General features: G+C 41.4%; 1 protein-coding gene across 2 annotated transcripts in view; it reads right to left on the bottom strand.

Annotated features, from left to right (window-relative positions):
• MIGA1 (mitoguardin 1) overlaps positions 1-21,457 on the bottom strand; it is a 35,916-nt gene extending 14,459 nt beyond the window's left edge. Inside the window, exons 1-7 of one of the 2 annotated variants that reach the window (XR_014008050.1) lie at positions 20,948-21,457; positions 18,269-18,446; positions 17,390-17,526; positions 16,860-16,986; positions 15,752-15,888; positions 13,826-13,949; positions 426-526 (exon numbers count right to left, since the gene is read on the bottom strand). Coding sequence is in view for 1 of the 2 variants with exons in the window: in XM_081193797.1 (XP_081049923.1) it covers positions 426-526; positions 13,826-13,949; positions 15,752-15,888; positions 16,860-16,986; positions 17,390-17,526; positions 18,269-18,446; positions 20,948-21,046 (903 nt within the window). In the remaining variant the exon portion in view is untranslated. The remainder of the gene's footprint in view (positions 1-425; positions 527-13,825; positions 13,950-15,751; positions 15,889-16,859; positions 16,987-17,389; positions 17,527-18,268; positions 18,447-20,947) is intronic. The other variant, XM_081193797.1, reaches the window with a different exon arrangement.
• Between the last annotated feature and the right edge of the window lie 897 nt (positions 21,458-22,354).

Raw genomic sequence — 22,354 nt, 5'->3', positions numbered from 1 at the left:
CTACAGATTCCAGAAGCATGGTGGCCCAGGCCTCCAAAAAGTGTCGTACTTCTTGGCAAGAAGTTATTAAAGCAGTGCTCACCAGAGTATGATCATATTGCCTTTCTGGTGAATTCATGAGAATATCACTTTTATCCTCACTTCAGACACTACAAGCTCCCTACATGGAAAGAGTATAGGGAAAAGGATGGAACCTGTGTACCTGTAAACATTTCATTATGTGTGATGACTTCATGCATCTTTTAACTGTTTATCTACCTTTTTTTTAAAGTGTCAGAAGGCTACAATCAGTCTGCAGACCACTGTGCATTTGAATGCATTTTTCGCAGATATTCTACTCTAAGAGAAAGTCATTCCTGTTTAGCAGAATTCAGAAGTGGTATGATGGCTACGCAAAAAAGCAGCAATCACTACTTCCAACATACCTCAGCAGCTGAAACAAATGAATCTGTTGATCCCATGCTTAATGTATCCCGCAGGCTGAATTCTTCGGTATTATCCTTTACAGTAATATCGGTGTCTTTATCTTATAAAGAGAGAGAAAAATATTTCATTAAAACACCTTGTGGATTTTCATTATAGTTCCAGCTAATGCTGATGAAAGACAAAGGGTTGGATCCACACTTCCCACCAAGTAGAGTTTCATAGGACACAACCACTGGATGGGGAGAAGGAAATGAGTTTTCCCCCCCACCAATTCCCACCCACCTCGGCTCTGCAGACTCCTGTGGCCCCTGAAAACCTGCTCTCAAAATATTCCATAAGAGGCTTACAAAAATGAACTAGGAAAAGAATGTTAAATAGATGCAAAATTATGCCAACCTTATGGCACATTTCAAACCACAGACAGTAGGTAGCGAATATTTCAATGCACAAATGTAATGTCTGGCATACAATAACTGGTTTATCCAAAGGCATAGTGACAAGTGCACTCAGTGGCGTAGCGTGGGTTGTCAGCACCCGGGGCAAGGCAAGTAATTTGCGCCCCCTAACCCGTGGATTTGCGCCCCCTAACCCGTGGATTTGCCCTAACCCCAGATGTTGCGCCCGGTGCGGCCGGCCCCCCCTGCACCCCCCACGCTACGCCACTGAGTGCACTTCATTACAGAACCCTTTTTTCTACACACACACACACACACACACACACACACACACACACACACTGTTTAGGGCAGCTTGAGAGAGGAGACACCAGCACAATGAAAGCTCCAGGAATGCACAGCTGCTTGATACACCTGACGCCCAACTCATTTTCATGAAGCCCAGAGCATAACAGCCTGAAATGCTGGCTGTCTTATATGTTTCAACGTACTTATTTAAGAAACCACAGTCCTTCTAGACTGCCTTGTCTTTAGGCGTTGCTGGATTTCCTAAGTCAATCAAAGAGTGAAATTATTTACACTTTAGCAGGGAAGCAGCCACAGGCTTTAGCTTTAATGCACAAAGCCCGAAGCTACTGAAGAATAAAACCGCAGTAGAAGATTGTATCAAACCTTAGATACAAGGGTATTTCTCCCTACCCTGACTTACGACTTTTTCAGCCTAAGTAGAGCGGTACCTTGGTTCTCAAACTTAATCCGTTCCAGGAGTCTGTTTGACTCCCGAAATGGTTTGAAAACCAAGGCGTGGCTCCCGACTGGCTGCAGGAGCTTCCTGCACTCAACTGGAGGCCGTGGAAGCCACATTGTACATTCAGCTTCCGAAAAACATTCACAAACGTTCTCTAATTTACGATTTGACCAAGATAATGCCCCTGTCCAATGATTACAGAATTATCCCATTAGTGTCTTCTACATCAGTTGATATATTCCAAAATACTGGAGGACAGAGAAACAAATATGCTCTCTTTTTAATGTTCCAAATTACCTATTACCTCCATCGCCATGAACATACCTATTGGTTTACAAACCAATTTTGTAAGGCTAACCAACTGATCCTTTAAAATTTACCTCACAGATGTAGAAAACGAAGTTCCTCAGTTTACCGACTCGCTTTTGTTCTAATTCAGTTGTACCTAAAGAGTATATTACATTAATTTCTAATTGTTCACATTAATTGCCACAAAGATACACTCTCATGTCATAAAAATGGGGAACTCTCTCTTAGTCACAAGGTCTCCTGAGCCCTTTATGCCCTCATCCTATCTTTTCTTATCACAGTCCCCATCATTCAGCTGAAGAGATGCTATTTTAAACTTCCTATATGTTTACTTCAGATGAAGTTTGTGCACACGGCACGCATAATCCCTGCCACCATCCCTCCAAACAGCAGCACTGTCAATCACGTGAAAAAGTGGTGGACTGCCAAGAGAGCCTGAGTCCTTGCTCAAACACAATGCCAAGTGTGCCCTTTGCACCATGCTTTTTGCCCAGTCACTCTCACAAACAGCTGGCTTTCGACAAGGCAGTCTAGGAACTCCCACAGTGGCTCTGGCTCCGCCCCCCCATTAGTTACAAAAAATGAGCAACCACTTGTTCCAAATTACAAGCTACTTTATTCTCAGCAGGCATTCCTGAAGAAAAAGGAAAGTAAGCTGATAGTGGAACAGAAAACATACCACACCTGTTGTCCTTACAAACGGGCGTAAAAGCAACAAAACAGATCCAGACAAAGTATAAATGTAATGTAAAATGAAATGTATTGAGAGATTTCGTTGTGTGTGTGTGTGTGTGTGTGTGTGTGTGTTAAAAAAATCAAATATGCACCTTATTTCTCAAACACTGAGAGCTTCCTTTCAAACACATCTAATTTGGGGTCGTAGGTTTTATTGGGCTGATTGTTTTTCTCAACCATTACAATTCCTCCTTCCTTTTCCTTTCCCCTTTAAGACAAAGGTGGCTCCCTTAAGCTGGAGAGAGCATGGTTAGCCACCCCTGCTTTATGTTCTTCTACCATCATGCTTCGCAAGGGACACAGGCGGCCCTATGGGTTAAACCACAGAGCCTAGGACTTGCCAATCAGAAGGTCAGTGGTTCGAATCCCCGCGATGGAGTGAGCGCCCGTTGCTCAGTCCCTGTTCCTGCCAACCTAGCAGTTCAAAAGCACGTCAAAGTGCAAATAGATAAATAGGTACCACTCCGGCAGGAAGGTAAACGGTGTTTCCGTGCGCTGCTCTGGTTCGCCAGAAGCGGCTTAGTCATGGGGCCACATGACCTGGAAGCTGTACGCCGGGTCCCTCGGCCAATAAAGCGAGATGAGCGCCGCAAGCCCAAAGTCGGCCACGACTGGACCTAATGGTCAGGGGTCCCTTTACCTTTACCATCATGCTTCAGGTAGGAGAATGCAGAAGCAAACAAAAAAACGGGGCATTCTCAAGAAAGCATTTTCTTTAGGCGCCTGGACCAAAACATGCCAAAACCCTTCTCCCCAGGCCTTTGGCTAATTAAACAATCTATGGCCTTTTAAACTGGGGGGAATTGTTTTTGTTTGTTATGATGGTATGTATTTTTTGTGTTTTTATATTGTAAACCGTCCGGTGGTCATTGGATGAAGACATTATAGCAAGTGAATAAATATGAAACGTACAGAAACCACTCTGCTATCTGCACACTCTTCAAAAAATGCCACCTTCTTCAGAAAGTACCCTTGAACAAAACAGTTCTGTCTCTCTTCTTGGCAGCCTCTATCACAATTAAAATGGCCAGCCAGATCACGGTTCCCAGCCCACCTGTTCTCAACAGCCAGCTTCCTCTTTGGGCACAGCATCATTCTGGGCACCATGCCAGGCCATTCCCTAGCTTTCCAGACTATGCTGAAAGCTCATGTCGCCCACTGCCTGCCACCTCCTGGACTGAAGAGAAGTGCTGGGGCTCTCTGAAAGGGCAGACTGGGAAAAATAAAAATCGGATTAGGAACCCACTATCTTTCTGTAGCCATAACATGAGTCCTGTTGAAATCAGACCAAAGCTACATCAAGTCCCTTTCCCACTCTTGTCCCCCATAAATGTATAAAGCCACTGTGATTAGTAGCCTTAGCCACCAGGAATTTGTCCAATTCATGGACAAATTTGTCCAATGTTCTTGTATATTTTTACCTATTCCCTCTGCTGCTTGACCTGTCACACATCCTATGGCAAGGATTAGGAACCTTTGGCCCTCCAAATTTTGGTGGTCTACAACTCCCAACGCTGGCTGGGGTTGATGGGAACTGAAGTCCAACAACATCTGGAGGGCCACAGGTTTCCTATCACTGCACTATAGCAACCATGCTATTTAATTGTTATAGCTGATTAAAAGCTGAAATTCATATAAAATAGAAGGAAGACTTGATTGCACACTTGGAAAGCTTTCTTATCATGCTATGTACATGTAAAAAGTCTCAGTAAAGATCAGTCACAGTAACGTAATCGTTGGAAAATAAAACTTAATCCACTTGCTGAAAACTAAGTAAGCGAAAACAAAATGGAACAAGGTGTAATAATTAGCATTTTCTTTCTCTGTGCTTCACAGAGTGTGAACAAAATCAGAGAAACATTTACTCATATTCTTCATTTTTAGGAAAAGCAGGGCAAGTTACCGTATTTTTCGCCCTATAGGATGCACTTTTCCCCCTCCAAAAATGAAGGGGAAATGTGTGTGCGTCTTATGGGGCTAATGCAGGCTTTCGATGAAGCCTGGAGAGCGAGAGGGGTCCGTGCGCACCAACCCCTCTCGCTCTCCAGGCTTCAGGAAGCTATCCGCAAGCCTTGCAAGCCCGGCGGGAGGTCCCGCGGGCTCGCAAGGCTTGCGGGCAGCAGCCTGCAGCCCACAAGCTCGGGGGACAGCGGGGAGGCGCAGCGCCGCCACCCCGCTATTCCCTGACCTGGTCTGGAGGCTGGCGGGGGGGGCGGGGAGAAGCAAGCTTGCTTCTCCCCATCACCAGCCCCACAAGCTCGGGGGATAGCGGGGAGGCGGAGCACCACCACCCCGCTATTCCCGGAGCTGATCTGGAGGCTGGCAGGGGGGAGAAGCAAGCTTGCTTCTCCCCCCCTCCCGCCAGCCCCACAAGCTCAGGGGATAGCGGGGAGGCGGAGCACCACCACCCCGCTATTCCCGGAGCTGGTCTGGAGGCTGGCGGGGGGGGGGGGAAGCAAGCTTGCTTCTCCCCATCGCCAGCCCCACAAGCTCGGGGGACAGCGGGGCAAGCCGCTGCCCCACGGAGGCTAGAGAGGCTTTCCCTGAAGGCAGAAGAGGGAGACTGAGTGCTCCGTCTCCCTCTTCTAGCTTGGGGATGGCTGCGCAAACTGGGGGGGGGGGGGATAAATTTTTTCCCCTTGATTCCCCCCCCCCAAAAAAGTAGGTGCATCCTATGGGCCGGTGCATCCTATATGGCAAAAAATACGGTGATTCCAATTGGTTATGTCATAGAAACACAGAGGTTCATAACCAAAAAAGAGAAAAGGGAAAGGGAATATTATATAACGTAATCTAATAACTAATTAAGAGATCTGGGATGCAATCCAAGTGGTAAAAAAACATGTGTATAACATATGATAAATTCACATGTCAAAATTCCTTTGGAAGGGTTTATGTCTACAGAAAGTTTCTAACCAGCTTTTTTGAACACAAGTTTGAAAAGCTGTTTAGGGAATTGGATATAACTTTTTTAAAAAAGGAAGAGTGGGAAGAGAAACATAACACAAAGCACTATTTTGTTGTATAATTGCTCACGCCAATTCCTCGGGATTTACAAAGGCTATTCTAACAGGAAATCCTTCTGAAAAACGCAGGTGCACATGCTGGTAGCCGATGTATTAATTAGTATATAGGAGTATCCACTACTCTGAGATGTCAACTAGCTAACACTATGGAGAAACATGAGCTTGTCTCCTAAGAGGAGTTAAACTTACGCACACTTCCACTCCCCACAAAAGCCCCTGAAAAAGCCTCCCTGAAGTCTGATCCTTTTGAAAAACATGGGATGGGGCACACGGTGTGTGACTGCTGGTGGAATTGTACAAAATTAGTCTTAGATTTTGCATTACTGAAGTCCTCCAGCAACCCATTGAGTCTCAAATCACATATCAGTGCCATGGTACTTTTATACTGGTGAAAAACACAAAGAAGGCAAAATTAAACTAGGACTGCTGCAATCTCATGTCTTTTTATCAACTCAGTGAGGTACAGGGATGGGGATTCTGGGCTCTGCTCCCATCAGCCACCATGGCCAATGATCCATCCATCAATACCTTACGACAACAGCAGGAAACCTCTTTTGGATCAAGCACCATCTTATCCCTTGGCCAACCCTTCAAGGACTACATACCAAAAGTGGAGATGGTCTCGTCCACTTCCCCTTACCAGCAATAAGAGCCTAAAAGCAGCATTTGGATTTTTCCAAACCTAACTCCCACAGCAGGTGTGTGATCTTCTGAGGAGAATGTAATTGGGAAGGAAGAATAACTCTCACTTTCCCAGCTACAGTTTCCAGCAGGATCACCCCAGTGCCAGTCTCAACAATTAGGGCTTGAAGAAAGCTTCCCTTGGAGGCAATAAAATGTGTTTTTTTCAATTGCAAAAGCGGACACTATTGGCACTAGGGAGGGAACACAGGGCAAGGGGAGGACAAGATTAATCCTTCCCTCCCCAGCAGTACCTTCCTCTCCAAAAATGAACCCCTGCACTGCAATTAGGCTTATATTCTTTTGTTATTATTAGAAACCATTTTAAAAGCCTAATTTCAGTGGGGAAAGGCGTTGGAATAAAGAGGACAAACTGTGGGTCATACAGAGGCCCCAAGGTAAGCATGTACCCCACACTCCTTCCTACCTTAGCACAACCAGCTTTTAAAAAACACGCAGAACTAAAAATACAAAACAAAGTGTGACACAGCAATATGTGTTGTGTTAGAAAAGAAGTAGGCATGCGAATTAGGCTTGGAGTCTAACGTAAGTTTAAAGTTGGCCATAGGTTAGGGACAGCATAATTAAGCGTTCCTATTTCTTTCCCAATGTGTCAGAACTTTGGAACTTAATGGAACGTTACTGTGCGAATAGCACTTCGATAAATATTTCACTTGTCATCACATTCAGGAAGGAAGTCGAGATCTAAAACAACCAAAAATCTTTCCTGCACTGATTTGTTTAGTTTAGCCTTATTAAGACTCAACATTACTGCTTCCTAGTTGCAACTGAATTTGGATCTTGCAACAGATAAGTACAAACAGATGCAGCTCTCTTATTATTGTCATTTCCCCTCTTTTCATCTAACCTTGTCTGCACACTTTCCTTCTTCACTACTGGCTGCACTGTTCTGATGTCATGGAATGTTCATTAACATTCCAGCAACAGAAGTTGGGAAGATGCCAGGGAGAGCTGCAAAATTAGTATAGCCACTTAAGAGACAGGTAGGAAACTTAGTTTGGCTTCAGGAAAACATCTCAATTGCAGCATATGTATCCTGCAAGAGAGCCCATATACAGGGTGATCAGGTCCATGGAGGCAAGCAGAAAGCTACATGTTATTTCTAAACCCAAGTAGAAAATCATCTGAAGCTAAAACACTTAAGCAGAAAAAAAAAGTTGGGAGGTGGGAGAAGTGCAGTACCTAGGACCATACCTTGATGTTATTTCAATGCAGGTTAGTTTTTGAGAACTTTGAAAATTTTCAATCACCCAGGTAGTTGTGTTTTAGTTGACTATATTCTTTATTTAATGTGTTTTATTTATATACACACCACACACATATAAATAAACACACACACACACACACACACACACACACACACACGAAATTGTGGTGTACAAGTTTAAGTAGATTGAAATTTTGAGTTAACATTTAAACTCTGCTTTTCTATTGAAATAAAGCAGTTTACAATAAAAACAAAACTATATAAACTCTAAAATTATATATTCAACATGACAATGAACAGAAATAATGTGTTTCATCTCCTGTGCTTCTTGCTATCTCCAGCAAAGCAGAATTTCTGGAACATAATTCATATCTACGATATGTTGTCATTTTGAGACTGCATTAAGAGAAACTTTTCAGTGATAAAATTTGCTATTTCCTGTACCATTATGGTGACCCATACAAACCCCCCTTGTAATTATGAACCATAGTAGCTAAAGCAGTTGTGCCTAATCCATTGTACTGCCTTTGCAACAATCGCTTGATTGAGCTAATGACAAAATGGTGACCTTCAGAGAAAAAGTTAATTTCACAGGAAAAGTTGGCTTTTTAAAAAAATGAGAATTCCATGTAGTTTTGAATTTAAACTTCTGTAGCCTTCTTCCAATTTCTACGAAGGTCAGCATGAACAGGAAGTATAGGTTATTGTTAAGCCCCTAGTTCTCGGCGATTCTATGATGAGGAAGTGTCAATTTTCATGTCCCAACTCACATGCCTATCTTTAAGCTGTGACTAATGTCAATGACTGACGCATATGGCGTCAGAAGAACTGAGCACATGCTTTGAATTAGGAATCCAAATAAAACTCAAAGCATTAATATAGTTCTAACTGGTCTATGTTACAGTGATTAACAGCTGAAGAATGGCAAAGTTATCTTGCGATGCTAAGTCATTTGAAGTTAAGCTATAGAAAGAGACGTAGTCAGTTTACATTCTAACTTATTTTTGTACACTGGAAGCTACTCAAAAGGCTATCCCACATTGAAAATAAATATTCAGCAAATAGATACACTAGAGCAGTAGCACAGGAAGAAATCAGTAAAATTATCTCTTCTCCATAGTAATTTACAGAAGCCTCTGCTGGAGCCAACCTTACAAGAGGGGACTTGTGAAAAATTCGCAATCATTATTATTTTGGGGGCGCTGAAAGGGGTAGAGTGCCTCTTTGCTCTTGAACAGGCTTTAAGATAGGGAAGGAAGAATACAAGTCCTTATCTCCCATTTGAAAAATCACAATAATAAACTGTATCTAAGAGATACCCAAACCAATCTGCTTGTTCTTACCATGAAGTATTGTACTCCTGAAGCAAGTAGTATGATTAAGGTTCCCCTCCCCCCATACATCCAGATTGCATTCAATTCTAAATGCTTTGGATTCAGAGAAGATCAAAAGTCTGGTCATCCAACAAGAGGGTGCACCAACCCTCTGCTACCTTTCGAATGGGGCTCAAAGACTGCAGCAGGATGGCTGCCTTGCACAAACAAAAGTGCTTTTCCACATCTCCATATTAAAACCATTTTGCTTCCTCTTGCAAGAGGAGACCTTTCGTTTTGGGCTCAAACACACCAGACTACCCCCCCCCCCGTCTCTCTGTTTTCTACCATTGTGAAAAGTGCATAAATTCATTCATTCATTCATTCATTCATTCATTCCATAAATACATTTATAAATGGAACTTTCACCCAAACACGTCCATAAGCGTACGCAAGTACTTCTGACTGGAGGCTCCATGACATAGGAGGACAAAGCAGTACTAGATGTGTGGGGGTGACCTAAGCTGGGGGCGGATTTGTAGAAGGACCTGCCTCTCCCTGCTAGTGTTGTGCTTTTTTATTTTTTGACTTTTCACATCTAAAGACATCAGGAACTGCATTTTCTTTTTCTTTCTTTTTCAAGTAGCACTGAACTTCTCTTTGTGAGGAGCTAATTAATGGAACTTGATCCACCACCAGTTCTGACAGAGAAATCGCGGGGGGGGGGGGAGAGAGGATAGGAAGCCAACAGGTCCTTTTTCATTTCATCAACCAACACATGTGTAATACACACACACATTATATCACTTTCAACTGGTTGGCCAGGACCAGCTACCACTCGAAGTATGATCTAAGGTGAGTTGCAACAACAGCACTCCCACCATACGAATACATGGTAGAAAAAATACTAAGAAATGGGCTCCAAAATGGATGCTGGGGTTAAAGGTGATTCCTGGGTCCGAAAAGGATGAAGAGTACCAACATTGCATGCACATACCAGTATCTATAGCAGCCTCATTTTTAAGGACCAGCATACCTTTGTCCTGAAAATATGGCAGCTATTCCTTGGTTGTTGTTTTTAATTTTTAAAAAAAGACTCAATGGTTAGTTTGGGGTGGGTGGGAGAGCTGTTGGATGCAAACACACTTTCTCATCTCTCTAACCCTCATTTTCTGACCTACACCATCTCTGCACAGCAGTCGATGTGCCTCCTCTAACAGAATCAACACCTCAACTATCTCTTCCCTCTTTCCTGTTCTAAGACTTATTTTGGCAGATTCCTCCTTCAGACGAGAATCTGAGGAAAACAGAAGGCCTTAAAATATTGTATTACTTTACATCTCAGCTCAACCATAATATTACCTAGTCCTTCCTGCCAAGCCGTCCTCCCATTATTGTGTCTGAGGTTATGTTGCTTTTGGCACAGTTCAGCTGCTGAAGCAGTCCCAGGAAACTATTGCTAATTCCCGACTCCCTTTCTTCAACTATTCAGCTAAATATTCTATGGTTACAAAGCGTGGAGTGCAACAAAGGTAGGTGTGGTCGAAGGTCTGTATGGTCCTTTATCCAACAAGAAGAATTTTAATGAAGATTTAAATTCAGAGATAGAAATGTATCTGGCTGACAGGTAACTCAAGCCTCGGTTTTTACTTGGAACAAAATTAAGTACAGAGAAAACATCAATGACTGAGGGAAACACAGTCTGTGGTGATAATTTGGAGATTCTTGGGGGATCAAAGTCTTGTTGGGTAGACAGCCCTGGAAATTACGATTTTCCTTCATTGAAAGCCTAATATGACTTGCCACATTTTGCCACATTGAATCGACTATTGAATATTGTTTTTATATAAAAGTGTTTATCTGAGCTGTAAAAAAAAAAGTGAGAGGAAAAAATATTTTATATAAAACAAAACATTGTGGTATCCAGCCTACTGTGAATCTAAAAATACTTTTTTGGGGGGGATGATTTTCTATTTCACATCTTAGAAACACAGATTAAAAGAACCAACTGCTTTAGGTTACAACATTAATATGACAGAAACCACTCAGGGCAACAATAATATGCCATTATTAGTATTCTGTTTTGCCCTTTCATATTGCTTCAGCATTCTGTACTGAAAGGCTCTTTTGATTGTTATTTAAGCTCTCTCTATACAATTTCGTCATCTTTACACACCAGCAGTACTGTACTGTGAAACATATAATTTAACCCTTTGAAAACTATGGAAGCTGACAGACTCTCCACAAGGAAGAAAAATTAAAAAGGAAACTGACATCCAACAGCTGGTATGCAGATATATATGCCAATGTATATCAGTGTGATTTCTAACCTCAGAGCTGACATTCAAGCCCCTTTCTGTGTTATGACTTACAGTAGCAGGTGTTGGGGGAAAAATGTGCCAGAAAACTAAAATTAACTAGCAAGTTCCCAGGAAGCATGCTTTGAACAGGATTTTAAAAAGCCATTGGAAGGCTGACCCCTGGTGGCATCCATGATTCAAACTCACAAATCAATATTGGAACGAACACAAATGTCATGTTTCAGAGGGAAAACTGTTTCTATCTAGAATTCAAACATGAAATCAATTACCCCATTGCCAAGTTATTCATTTACACCATCTTAAGAATTGCCAATAGCTTTGAAAATGGGTCGCAATCTTATCTACCGTACAAATTAGCAGTGGCAGCATGCGCCTCTGACTTTAAAGCCATGAAAATCTAGAGCTGGACAGTTGCCATTATCTTAAAATGCACTCTTTCCAGGAACAAGTTGTGACCAATAAATCTACTTGGCAACAGAGACAGTGCTTTGCCTTAGTTAGCTCCTGGGGATGCAGAACACATATGGCTGCTCGGCTTCCCAATAAACCTGATGTCATGAATTTAATGTACAATGCTTCCCCCTGCTGCTGATGCTGCTAAGTGATTTGGGACAGGAAATTAGTGTTGATTTGCTTCAACACACTAGCATTTCTGAAAGTATAATACGGATTTCTGCCTCACCCTTCAATCAATTTCTCATACTGGCTTTCTATACTTATCAGTAGTTTTAAAACAAACAGTTTGTGATTATTACAGCACTTTAAAGTCCTTCATATATTTTCTCAATAATCTTTACAATAACCCTGGTGGGTAGGCCAGTAACAAGGCATATTTTGCAGAGGGGGACTGAAGACTAAATATCTTACTTCAGGCCACCTAGTGAGTTAATAATTGAGCTGGGAGCCAGAAGTCTCTGTCATGAAATTCTACTCAATATTGACCCAGAGTAGAATTCCAACATATAGTTAGCAGAGTAAAAACTTAAACATGTTGCAGGATTCCCCAAAAATAGACCAGAGGCAATAAATATTTCATCCAGTAGAGCTTTACTGCTACTGAAGGCAAATGAGCATAATGGTCACAAATCCAATACATTCAGGATTGGCACTGTCCATAAGAAATCGAGTTGCATCAGACTTAAACTTACAATAACTTATAACAAGTCTAAACCTTAACACTAAGCATACTATGTACCGAACACCACACCATAAGGAAAAGAGATAGAGAATGTGAAACCCAGGCTCCTTCTGGCCTTACATTTATAGTCAGCATGACCTTGACTGAAAGAAATCACAGAACCAGTTTAAGCCAGCTGTACTCAGCTTCTCTGAAGGTATAACCCAAACATCATGAACCTTCTGCTTGCTTCTTTCACAAAGAGAAGCTTCCAGAAGCCTTGTGAATTAAGCAGAATAGGAAAGATTACACATCAGATCAATACTTTCTGCACTAAGAAATGCAAACTGACAGTCTCACCTCACACTCATAGACACACTTCAACTTTCATAATCACACACTCTTCAGTAAATTGGTTATTCTGAGATACAGCGGTATTTTATCTTCTTAAAATATATTTGGTGCCCCCCAATTCCAAAGTTTTCTGTGTGATCTACGCAAATCACACAATGAAGCAATTTGTATTTCAAGTTTACAGTTGTTATCATGGAAAACATACAAAGCTTCTAGGCATGATCCACGATCATCCTGGCATCCAAATACTAACTATGATATTTTTAAGCTTCTAACTGAGATATGCCATAGTGGTAGAGCATCAGGTTTCATGAAGAAGGTCCTTAGTACACATAGGACTAGGAATGTCCTCTGCCTGAGATCAGGGACTGAGGTGCTGCCAGTCTGTGCAGACAGCAATGAGCTAGATGGACCAACTGTGTGACTCAATATAATGCAGTTTCATTTGTTCTCAATACCTCCACGCAACCTTGCTTTTTACAGAAACAACAGACTGGCACTAAGCAATCTCAGTCTTCTAAAGTTGTGGAAGAAAGGGTTCATTTTGGGGCTGAGTGATTTATTATAACAGACTACCAGCAAGTCTCTTCCTGCCACTGCAGTCAGTTGTACAGAAGTACCTCAAAAATTAAAGTTGAAAATGCCAGTGCGGTACTAGTCTGACTTGCAAGCAAGTTCAAAGATGTTATCCTTTCACCTGTTCTCACATGCTGATGTGGCCGAGGGCTGGCAAACTACTTGACCAGACCTAGCTTACAATACATAGTTAGCAAAGTAGCCACGTTCTGCTTTGCTATGTATTCTTACACAATACATAAGAAGTATCCTCATCTCCCCGCAAATCTCTACTTTCATGTCTCACTGATCATTACAATGCTTTCTAGCCAAATGCAAGAGCACCCTTTACATCAGGGGCTCTGGGTCTAAATTCAGTCCAAATATGCAGACGTGCGGATTAACAAATCACTTTACAGGCTCCTTGTGCTACTACTATGCGCCGGCAGCTAAACCAGCTTTGGGGAACTGATCCTTTGTACAAGAGGAGCAACTCGAATCACGAGTAATTTCTGATTCCCCCATTCCTGCCTCTTCACCATGTCCCAATAAGTTTTCAAGACTAGCAGCCCTATATCATCAAGAAACATGCAAGTTTAAAGCCAAGACAAACTCACCAATATCATTGGCAAAGGAAGCAGGATCAGATGCCCCAAGAGAAGCCTCAAATTCTTCTTGAAGACGATAAGCTCTTTGGAGCAAGGATTCAAGCTTATGAATGAATTCAGCACTAATGATATCCTGCAAAACAGAAGTTGCAGAGGGCAAATACAGTGGTGCCCCGCAAGACGAATGCCTCGCAAGACGGAAAACTCGCTAGACGAAAGAGTTTTCCGTTTTGGAGGTGCTTCGCAAAACGAATCTCCTATGGGCTTGCTTCGCAAGACGAAAATGTCTTGCGAGTTCCTGCGGGGGTTTTTTCCTCCCCCCCTTTTTCTAAGCCGCTAAGCCGCTTATCAGCTGATCCGATAAACTGATAAGCCGCTAAAAGCCGCTAAAAGCTGCTAATAGCGCTAATCCTCTAATCCGTCAATGGGCTTGCTTCGCAAGACGAAAAAACCGCTAGACGAAGAGAATCACGGAACGGATTCTTTTCGTCTTGCGAGGCACCACTGTACGTTCTGTCACCAATATTTTATGCAGCTCATGGAGATTCTGAGATGCACAAGGATCAACAAACACTTTTTTGGTTATGATTTATATCAAATATTTATACTGTCCCACATGCAAAAATCAGCAGGACCTGGAAACATTACCTAGATCAGCAACTAACCTATTAAGATTAGGAAAGTTTGACTTTAGCAGCATGGTTACTTCAAGAAGCTCACATCAGAAAAACTAAAGGTGCAATCCTATGTACATATACTTTAGATACCCCACCCTGGAACTTCCACATAAACATGTTTGCAACTGGGTACAAAAAGAGAGTTAAAAATATGTGTGGAATTCATGCCTTCATCATCTTCTAATGTTATCCTATTAAGACCATGCCAGTTCATCCTAGCCAGGATTTGCAATGAGATAATTTTGAGATAGCTTTGTGTAAGTTTTGATTTTAATAGCACTGTATTGGCCTGAATATAAGCCTCACTTTTTTTCCACATTTCGCCCGTAAAAAGTTAAAGTGCGGCTTAAATTCATGACCTTACAAAAATGAGCTTTTACGATATCGCTGCTGAAACAGACATACGGTAAAATGGGACGGGTGTGAGTGCCTGCAGAACTTTAAGGGAGCGGCTTATATTCGGGTATTGTTGTCCCCCCCCCTTGAATTTTAAAGGTGCAGCTTATATTCGGGCCAATATGGTACTATGATATATTGAAAACTTTTGAAGGAAGAAAGACACTAAAGAAGAAATAGGTCACTGGGGACGCAGTTGCTCATATTGTAGGCATTCAAGAGGCTCACAGAGTTCCTCAGCATCATAAAAGTTGGAAGGGTCCCTGAGGATCATCTAGTCCAACCCCCTGCAATGCAGGAATAGGCAGCTGTCCTTTACAGGGATCGAACCTGCAATCTTGGTGTTATCCAGGTTCTCTTGAATAATTTTAGCTTCTTTGCTAGAAGCTGGAGTATACGGTGGTGCCCCGCAAGACAAATGCCTCGCAAGACGGAAAACCCGCTAGATGAAAGGGTTTTCCGTTTTTGAGCTGCTTCGCAAGACGATTTTCCCTATGGGCTTGCTTTGCAAGATGAAAATGTCTTGCAAGTGTCCCGATTTTTTTCGCTCCCCCCCTTTTTCTAAGCCGCTAATAGCCTTTTAGCCGCTATGCCGCTAATCCTTTAATAACCGCTAATAGCCTTTTAGCCACTAATCCGCTAAGCCTTTAATAGCCGCTAAGCCTTTAATAGCCACTAAACCGCTAATAACACTAATCCGCTAAGCCGCTAATAGGGTTGCTTCGCAAGACGAAAAAAACGCTAGACGAAGAGGCTCGCGGAACGGATTAATTTCATCTTGCGAGGCACCACTGTACTTTGGAATTTTAACCAGAAACAGGGGAAACAAATTATCTGAAGGAACAGCAACTCATTTACTTACTTCTACACTTTCTTCTGCAATAGCATCACCTGCTCCAAGTTTGACGGCGCTACAGTTGGCTTCATCTTCCGCTTGCCTGTTACGAAACGTAAGTGCCTGCTCCCATCGGCGAAGAGCTTCTTCAAATAGTTCCATTCCTGAAAGAAATGTTTACTAATGCAACAACCCTGTATCAGATTTTCAGTTTGCCTTGTACCAGGTAGCATGGCTCGACACTTGAACCTTTTGTAGAAAGGTGCCTGCCAAATAAATCAGTCAAATGTACTGGCACTCTAGCTGAGCAAGCCATGTACTTCATTGACTGATCAGGAGGAATGCTGCATTCTGAGAGGAGACTGGATTAGTCCAGAGGTCAGCAAACTTTTTCAGCAGGGGACTGGTCCACTGTCCCTCAGACCTTGTGGGGGCGCCGGACTATATTTCGAAGGGGGGAAAATGAACGAATTCCTATGCCCCACAAATAACCCAGAGATGCATTTTAAATAAAAGGACACATTCTACTCTTGTAAAAACATGCTAATTCCTGGACCATCCGCGGGCCGGATTTAGAAGGCGGCTGGGCCGGATTCGGCCCCCATGGATTAGACGGCTTTTGAGTCCTTCCAATTCAAATTGTTCCAAGCGAAGCCACACATTCTTTTAATATTCAATAAGCAAACATATTGTGAATACACGTAGCAATACTGTAGATGAGGAAGGTTTCATGTTTCTATTAGTTTCTAAAACTTTTGCTGTCTACAGAGACTACACACCACATGCTCTTTCTGTTCCTGATCCCTGCATGTGGCAGGCTTTGTCTTCATGCATTATCATTATTATTATTATTATCATTATCATGCATTATCATTATTATTATTATTATTATTATGACTCCCTGCCCATCTGGCTGGGTTGCCCCAGTCACTCTGCCGCAGATCAGACAGATATGTTATATGGCCTATAGAGGACTTAAGGCAACAAACAGATCTTTAACAATTTGTTAAATAAAAATGTCATCATGCCCTTGAAAGAAAGTAACACTATTTTTGTAATAGCAAACAATCCTGAACTTAGAAACTTTTGAAAATAACAGCAAGAAATGCTGCATCTAAGGAATCTGCTCACTTACCCATCAAGTATAAGTTTTCTGGAGTAGTTACTGGAACATTGACCAGCTTTATATCATCTTCATCTGCTTTGTCCCAGGAACTAGAATTGACACAAGCACAGCTAGGACAGGATGCGGCACTTTGGACCTAATTTAAAGAAGATGTACAGGTGTCAGATTTGGGATACTTAGCTCACATGGCTTTCCGGAAGGGCAGCCTTTCAGTCTGGGGATAAGTTTAAAAAAAGTATGCACTAGATGCCCCCATAGTTTTGGGGGCAATTTGTATGACAATAACATAGAGGTGCCCCTAGGTAAGAGATGTGCTAGACAAATAAGCCCAAGGGTTTTCAGGCTAGGCGCCTTTAAGGTTCATTTTGTACAGGAGGAAAAGCAAGGTGAGAGTCAGCATAAAAATGGCACACATTCTAGAGGAGAATTGATCCAGGAAGAGAGCCTCTTTCCTACCCCTATGCAAGTTAATAGAAGAAAAAAAATCACCATTCAACAGCTTATCAGCAAACTACATGAAAATAATAAGATATGCTTACCGAGGCCAAACTCTGTACTGAACCCGAATATTTACTGAAGAGGCCTCCATTTGCATTGATATAGGATTGAGAACCTTTTTCTTTGGCTGAACTCAACGAAAGTGTTAGATTTTGTCTGCTGCTGGAACAACTGGAACCTGAAGAGGAAGATAATACAATCAAAGCAACAGACCTATGCAGACTTACCTGGGCATAACCCCCATTGAAGCCAGTGTCACTTGCATGACTGCAAAGGGTTTTCATTGAAAAACAACTATCTAATTTTCTGTTGTATTCGAGCAATAACTTTTTAAGATGGGATAACTCCTCCTTTTCAAGTAACTCTTAAAATTATCATTTTGGAAGTAATGTAACATTCTAGAATGCTATTAATGCTGTACAATGATGGTATAAGCTGTGAATCACTAAGCTCTCACCTATTGCTTTCTATAAGGAAGGCTGCAGGCAGATTGATGCTGGACCTGCTGCTGGGGGAAAAGGTGCTACACGTGTCCATCTCCTTGCAGACCAATCAGGGCTATGCTAAGCCTCCCAACTGTTTATTGTGGTTTTAAAAAATTATCTCTAAGCGATAAAGAGGCATTTTAGGGATTTGTTAAGGAAAGAGTTGTGGTGCACACACACTGTTGCATGCATATAGTACATGTTTCAGTGGGAAACCAAGCTGAGGAACTTAAAAAACCAAAAACCTCTACCCCAGTCCAAAAATGCTTGCTTGGCAATAAGCCCCAATTTTTCCAACTTATTTCCATGTACTTCTAAAGCTGGCCACTGCAAGTCTACATAGGCGTGCTCAGAAGTAAGCCCCACTGTGTTCAATGAGGCTTCCTTCCAGGTGTGTACAGAATCTTGGCTTTCCTTAGACATCGTGTCACCTACCTTTCTCTGATGCAGGTGTTTTTATATAGTCTAACACGACGTGGCCTGGCTCCCATGGAGATACATTCCTGGTTTTCTTTCCACGCTTTCTTTTGAAGTGATGGGCAAGAAAAAGCACAGACACTGCACCCACTGCTGTTATTACAAATAACTTCTTGAGACCTGGGGAAACCTTAACCTTAAAACACATATTTTAAAAAGTAAGTTATATCATATGTTCTACAGAAGGAGAAAAAAATAATTCAGTTTTGATGCAATAGGTTTAAGTTAACATTTGAAATCTGAACACTACACCAATCAAAGAAACTCTGTGCAATTTATTGTGTATAAATCTTAAATAATTTCTGTAAAATATAACAACAACAACAACAACAACAACAACAACAACAACAACAACAACACACAATAGGCTAAAATTCTATACTTTTATGTTAACTTTGAGAAAGTGTGCGTTTACATTTATTTTGACAGTTATATTGGATGCTGTATTTCTACATTTTGACCACAGACCTTTGGATTCCCACTGGCAAATCCAAAGGCCTAGAGAAAACTTCCCCACAAGTTAAAGTGAATGTCTTCTTTTGCTCCCAAAGACCAACACAGATTCTTTTCAGGAATTTGAGCGGTAAGCTGATAATTACTGGAAGCAGAACTGGATGTGCCCAACATTAGCTACTTTTAGAACAAGGAATGCTCATTACAGCATTTGTTTAACTGCATTAGTCCTACTCTATAATTAATCATATTCTGTGTTTTGCTATGTAACCATTTAGAGACATTTCTAAAGGTTTCCACTTGTAGATGCACCTGGCATACTATGTAGCCTGGAACCAACTAAGAATCAGTACACTGTGATGAACTTTATGAACAAATGTATTAGCATAGAGTTGGCAATCACATTATTTATTTGCACCAGACATAACACTACAGCCACTGCTGAATGTACACATGCCTCATGATTTAAAAGAAAATAGCAGAATCTGATATGATTTCTACTCTCCGCTGATTTTTTGTCTTTTTCAATTGATCTAAGGATACAGGAGTAGTTGTGGCGCCTTCTCCCAACCAACAGGTGCTCAGGGAAAACGGGTACCTGGGGTGTGGTCACCAGAGGACTGGGCATGGTTTCTATTAGTTCAGCAGCAGGCAATCTGCTATACTTTTGCAGATCCTCAACACAAGCAAAGTGTGATGCTCAAGACAGTGAATTTCCAACCCTTTCAGTAGTTTTCCTGTGTGTAACACAGACATTCTCACAAAGCATTCTGTGGCTACATGTGGTTTGCCTGTTACCGGACAAATGTCACTATGCTTGCATTATATACAAGTTCTATCTGCACAAGGAGGGCACAAGGAGAAGGGGACGACAGAGGACGAGATAGTTGGACAGTGTTCTCAAAGCTATGAACATGAGTTTGACCAAACTGCGGGAGGCAGTGGAAGACAGGAGTGCCTGGCGTGCTCTGGTCCATGGGGTCACGAAGAGTCGGACACGACTGAACAACAACAATCTGCACAAAATGACCCTCTGGATCACACTCCTAATATGTGTTTCTCAATATACAAACTTTCAGGCTCTCTGTTCATATTGTATAGAGATACATTATACATTCAGGTTTTTTCCTAGTTGATGGAACTAGTAGAGGTTTTTTTTTGTCATTGAGACAAATGATACAGCAGTCTTTCCTCTTCTGGAGTGGAGCACATTGACATCAAGGTAACAAAACTCAGTCCAACACTGTCTATTTCTGTTCTGTTGCTTTTCACCACTCCACCTCCTCTTATAGTGCAGCAGCGTTTCTGGCAGTCGGGGCTCCACCCTACCCTGCTTTAGAAACAGATGTTGTATGTCCTATCCACCACCACCCACAGTAAAAGCCTGCTCTAGATTATTTCTGTCTTCCTGATTCTGCAGATCATGCTAAACATTGGAAGTATCAACACTCTGTAAATGCTCATCTCGTAAATTGGGACAAAACTGACAGCAACATGATTAAATTTGTAGAAATCTTAAAAAACAAAATACTGTCTGAAGCCTTCTGTGACTTGCATTAGCAAGAAAACATACACATAGGGTGTGGTTATTTGCAAGATATTCTTGAGAGGTACTCCCTATTTTATAATTATTAAAACTGCCAACAAAGGGTGGTATCTGACTAAACTGTACTACAAGAGACCTGCTGAAATAAAGCAATTAAAATTAGTTGCTGCTAACTTCTCTCCTGTGATTTCAACAGGTCTGCTCTGTATATGACTTAGCTGTATACTACCCATATTACTCTTAAGGGTTTTTTGTTTATTCATATCAGTGAGCTCAATAAAAAACTTTACACTGAAAGGCAGAAAATAATTAGAAACTGGCTAGACAATACATCAAATAATGCACTTTGACGCAAAACAGAAAAAACAAGATAGGCAGTACTGGTTGTAATCACTCTACAATTGAGATGTATGGCACTGCAAAGGCTTCACTGCAGCCTCTGCAGTCCAGTACATGTAACAGAATGAAATCTACTGGAATCCACAGCAATATTTTTTTTTTAATGCTACGTTCAACAATAATTTTATATAAACCATCTTAACCAAATACATATTACATAAAAGCACATTATATAAAACACTGTTAGATGTTAGCTTCAAAAAGCACTACAAGCTAAAATAAAGAAATGCAAGGGTTACCTGGGTTAGGGAAGAATACCAGGAAAGAGGAAGATCAAATACTCTTAAAGCTGCTGTCTTCAAAGATAAACGTGTCTCACTAGCAGCGTCTTCTGACATGGCTCCTTCTTTCCCACAGCATCATTGAGTGACACTAAGTCAAAACCATATTACTTGCAGACGATGCTGGATATAGGCTGCCAATGAGAGACAGATATTGGACTATACACCTCACGCTTTGTGAAGTTAACTCAGTGGCTTCAAACTTCCTTCCATCCATCCAGAGTTCCAATGGTACAAATAGCAAAGATAGTTTCAAGTGGAACAGTGAATGTCGTGGAGAAAGTAAAAGGTAGACACCCTTCCATTTTCCTGTAAATAGTATCAGCAATATCCTAACTGTCTACACAAAAGTAAGCCCCATCAAAGTCAGTGGGCCTTACTCCCAAGTAAGTGAGACAAGGTTTGCAGCCCAATACTGCAATTCTATGCACACTTATCTAAAAGTAAAATCTATTAAAAACTCAGTAAGACTTACCTCGGGCAGATGTGAATAAGATTTCAGTGCTAATGAACAGCTCTGAGTACTGAGAAAGCTATGGAGTTTTCCAGTGTGTTATTCTTTTTTTTATCTTTGAAAGCATACAGAGCACAACACAGAAAAACAGAAAGATTACTCCTAAGATTTATAACTGCCATTTGGCTGACCTGTGAGTTAACTGAGATATTTGGAGCACTTAAAAAAAGAAAACTGTGCAAAAGATTTTGAAAAGCCTGCAAAGCAGCTTATCTCCACACAAAGGTTTTTAACAAGCTTCCACATACACACACAAAATACAAAGATGAATAACAGTAAATGTTTCTAGGCAGAAAAACAAAAGTGGGAAAATGTTTTAAAGTGGAAGGTAACATCCAACCACATAATAATAATAATAATAATAATAATAATAATCTTTGAATGGATGACAGTGGAATTTCCCATAACTCTTATCTGACGGGGAGGGGGGTGCTATTTATGGTACTGAGCAAAGACATATTTCAGTCTGTTACTTTCTAATTATTGTTATTTTAACATGTATCGCCATTAAGAGGGGGAAGGGACATAGTTCTTAACATTACAATAAGTATTTAAAACCCAATTGAATATTTTTTCCACATCCAGCTTGCGTAACAGCAAGGGCAGGGGAAAGCAGGTGGCATGACAATGTTTGTAGAGAACAGGAGAGTAATATATTGCAGTTAACTCACAGAATGGCTTCTAAAGGATCCTGCGACTGAGCTATCCTGTTATAATGCCCTACTCTGTCATGTTATCCAAAACATTCCCAGGCCTATTTGGGTATCCCTTAACCCCACAATACCATACCACCCCATGGCTGCCTCTTATTGCACCCTGATTCATTACTACTGTATATTATATATAAGCTC

This window comes from Podarcis bocagei (assembly GCF_964188305.1).
Source record: "Podarcis bocagei genome assembly, chromosome: 5".
NCBI lineage: Eukaryota > Metazoa > Chordata > Lepidosauria > Squamata > Lacertidae > Podarcis > Podarcis bocagei.
The sequence above is the reverse complement of the archived record's forward strand: the minus strand, read 5'-3'. Positions and strand labels throughout refer to the sequence as shown.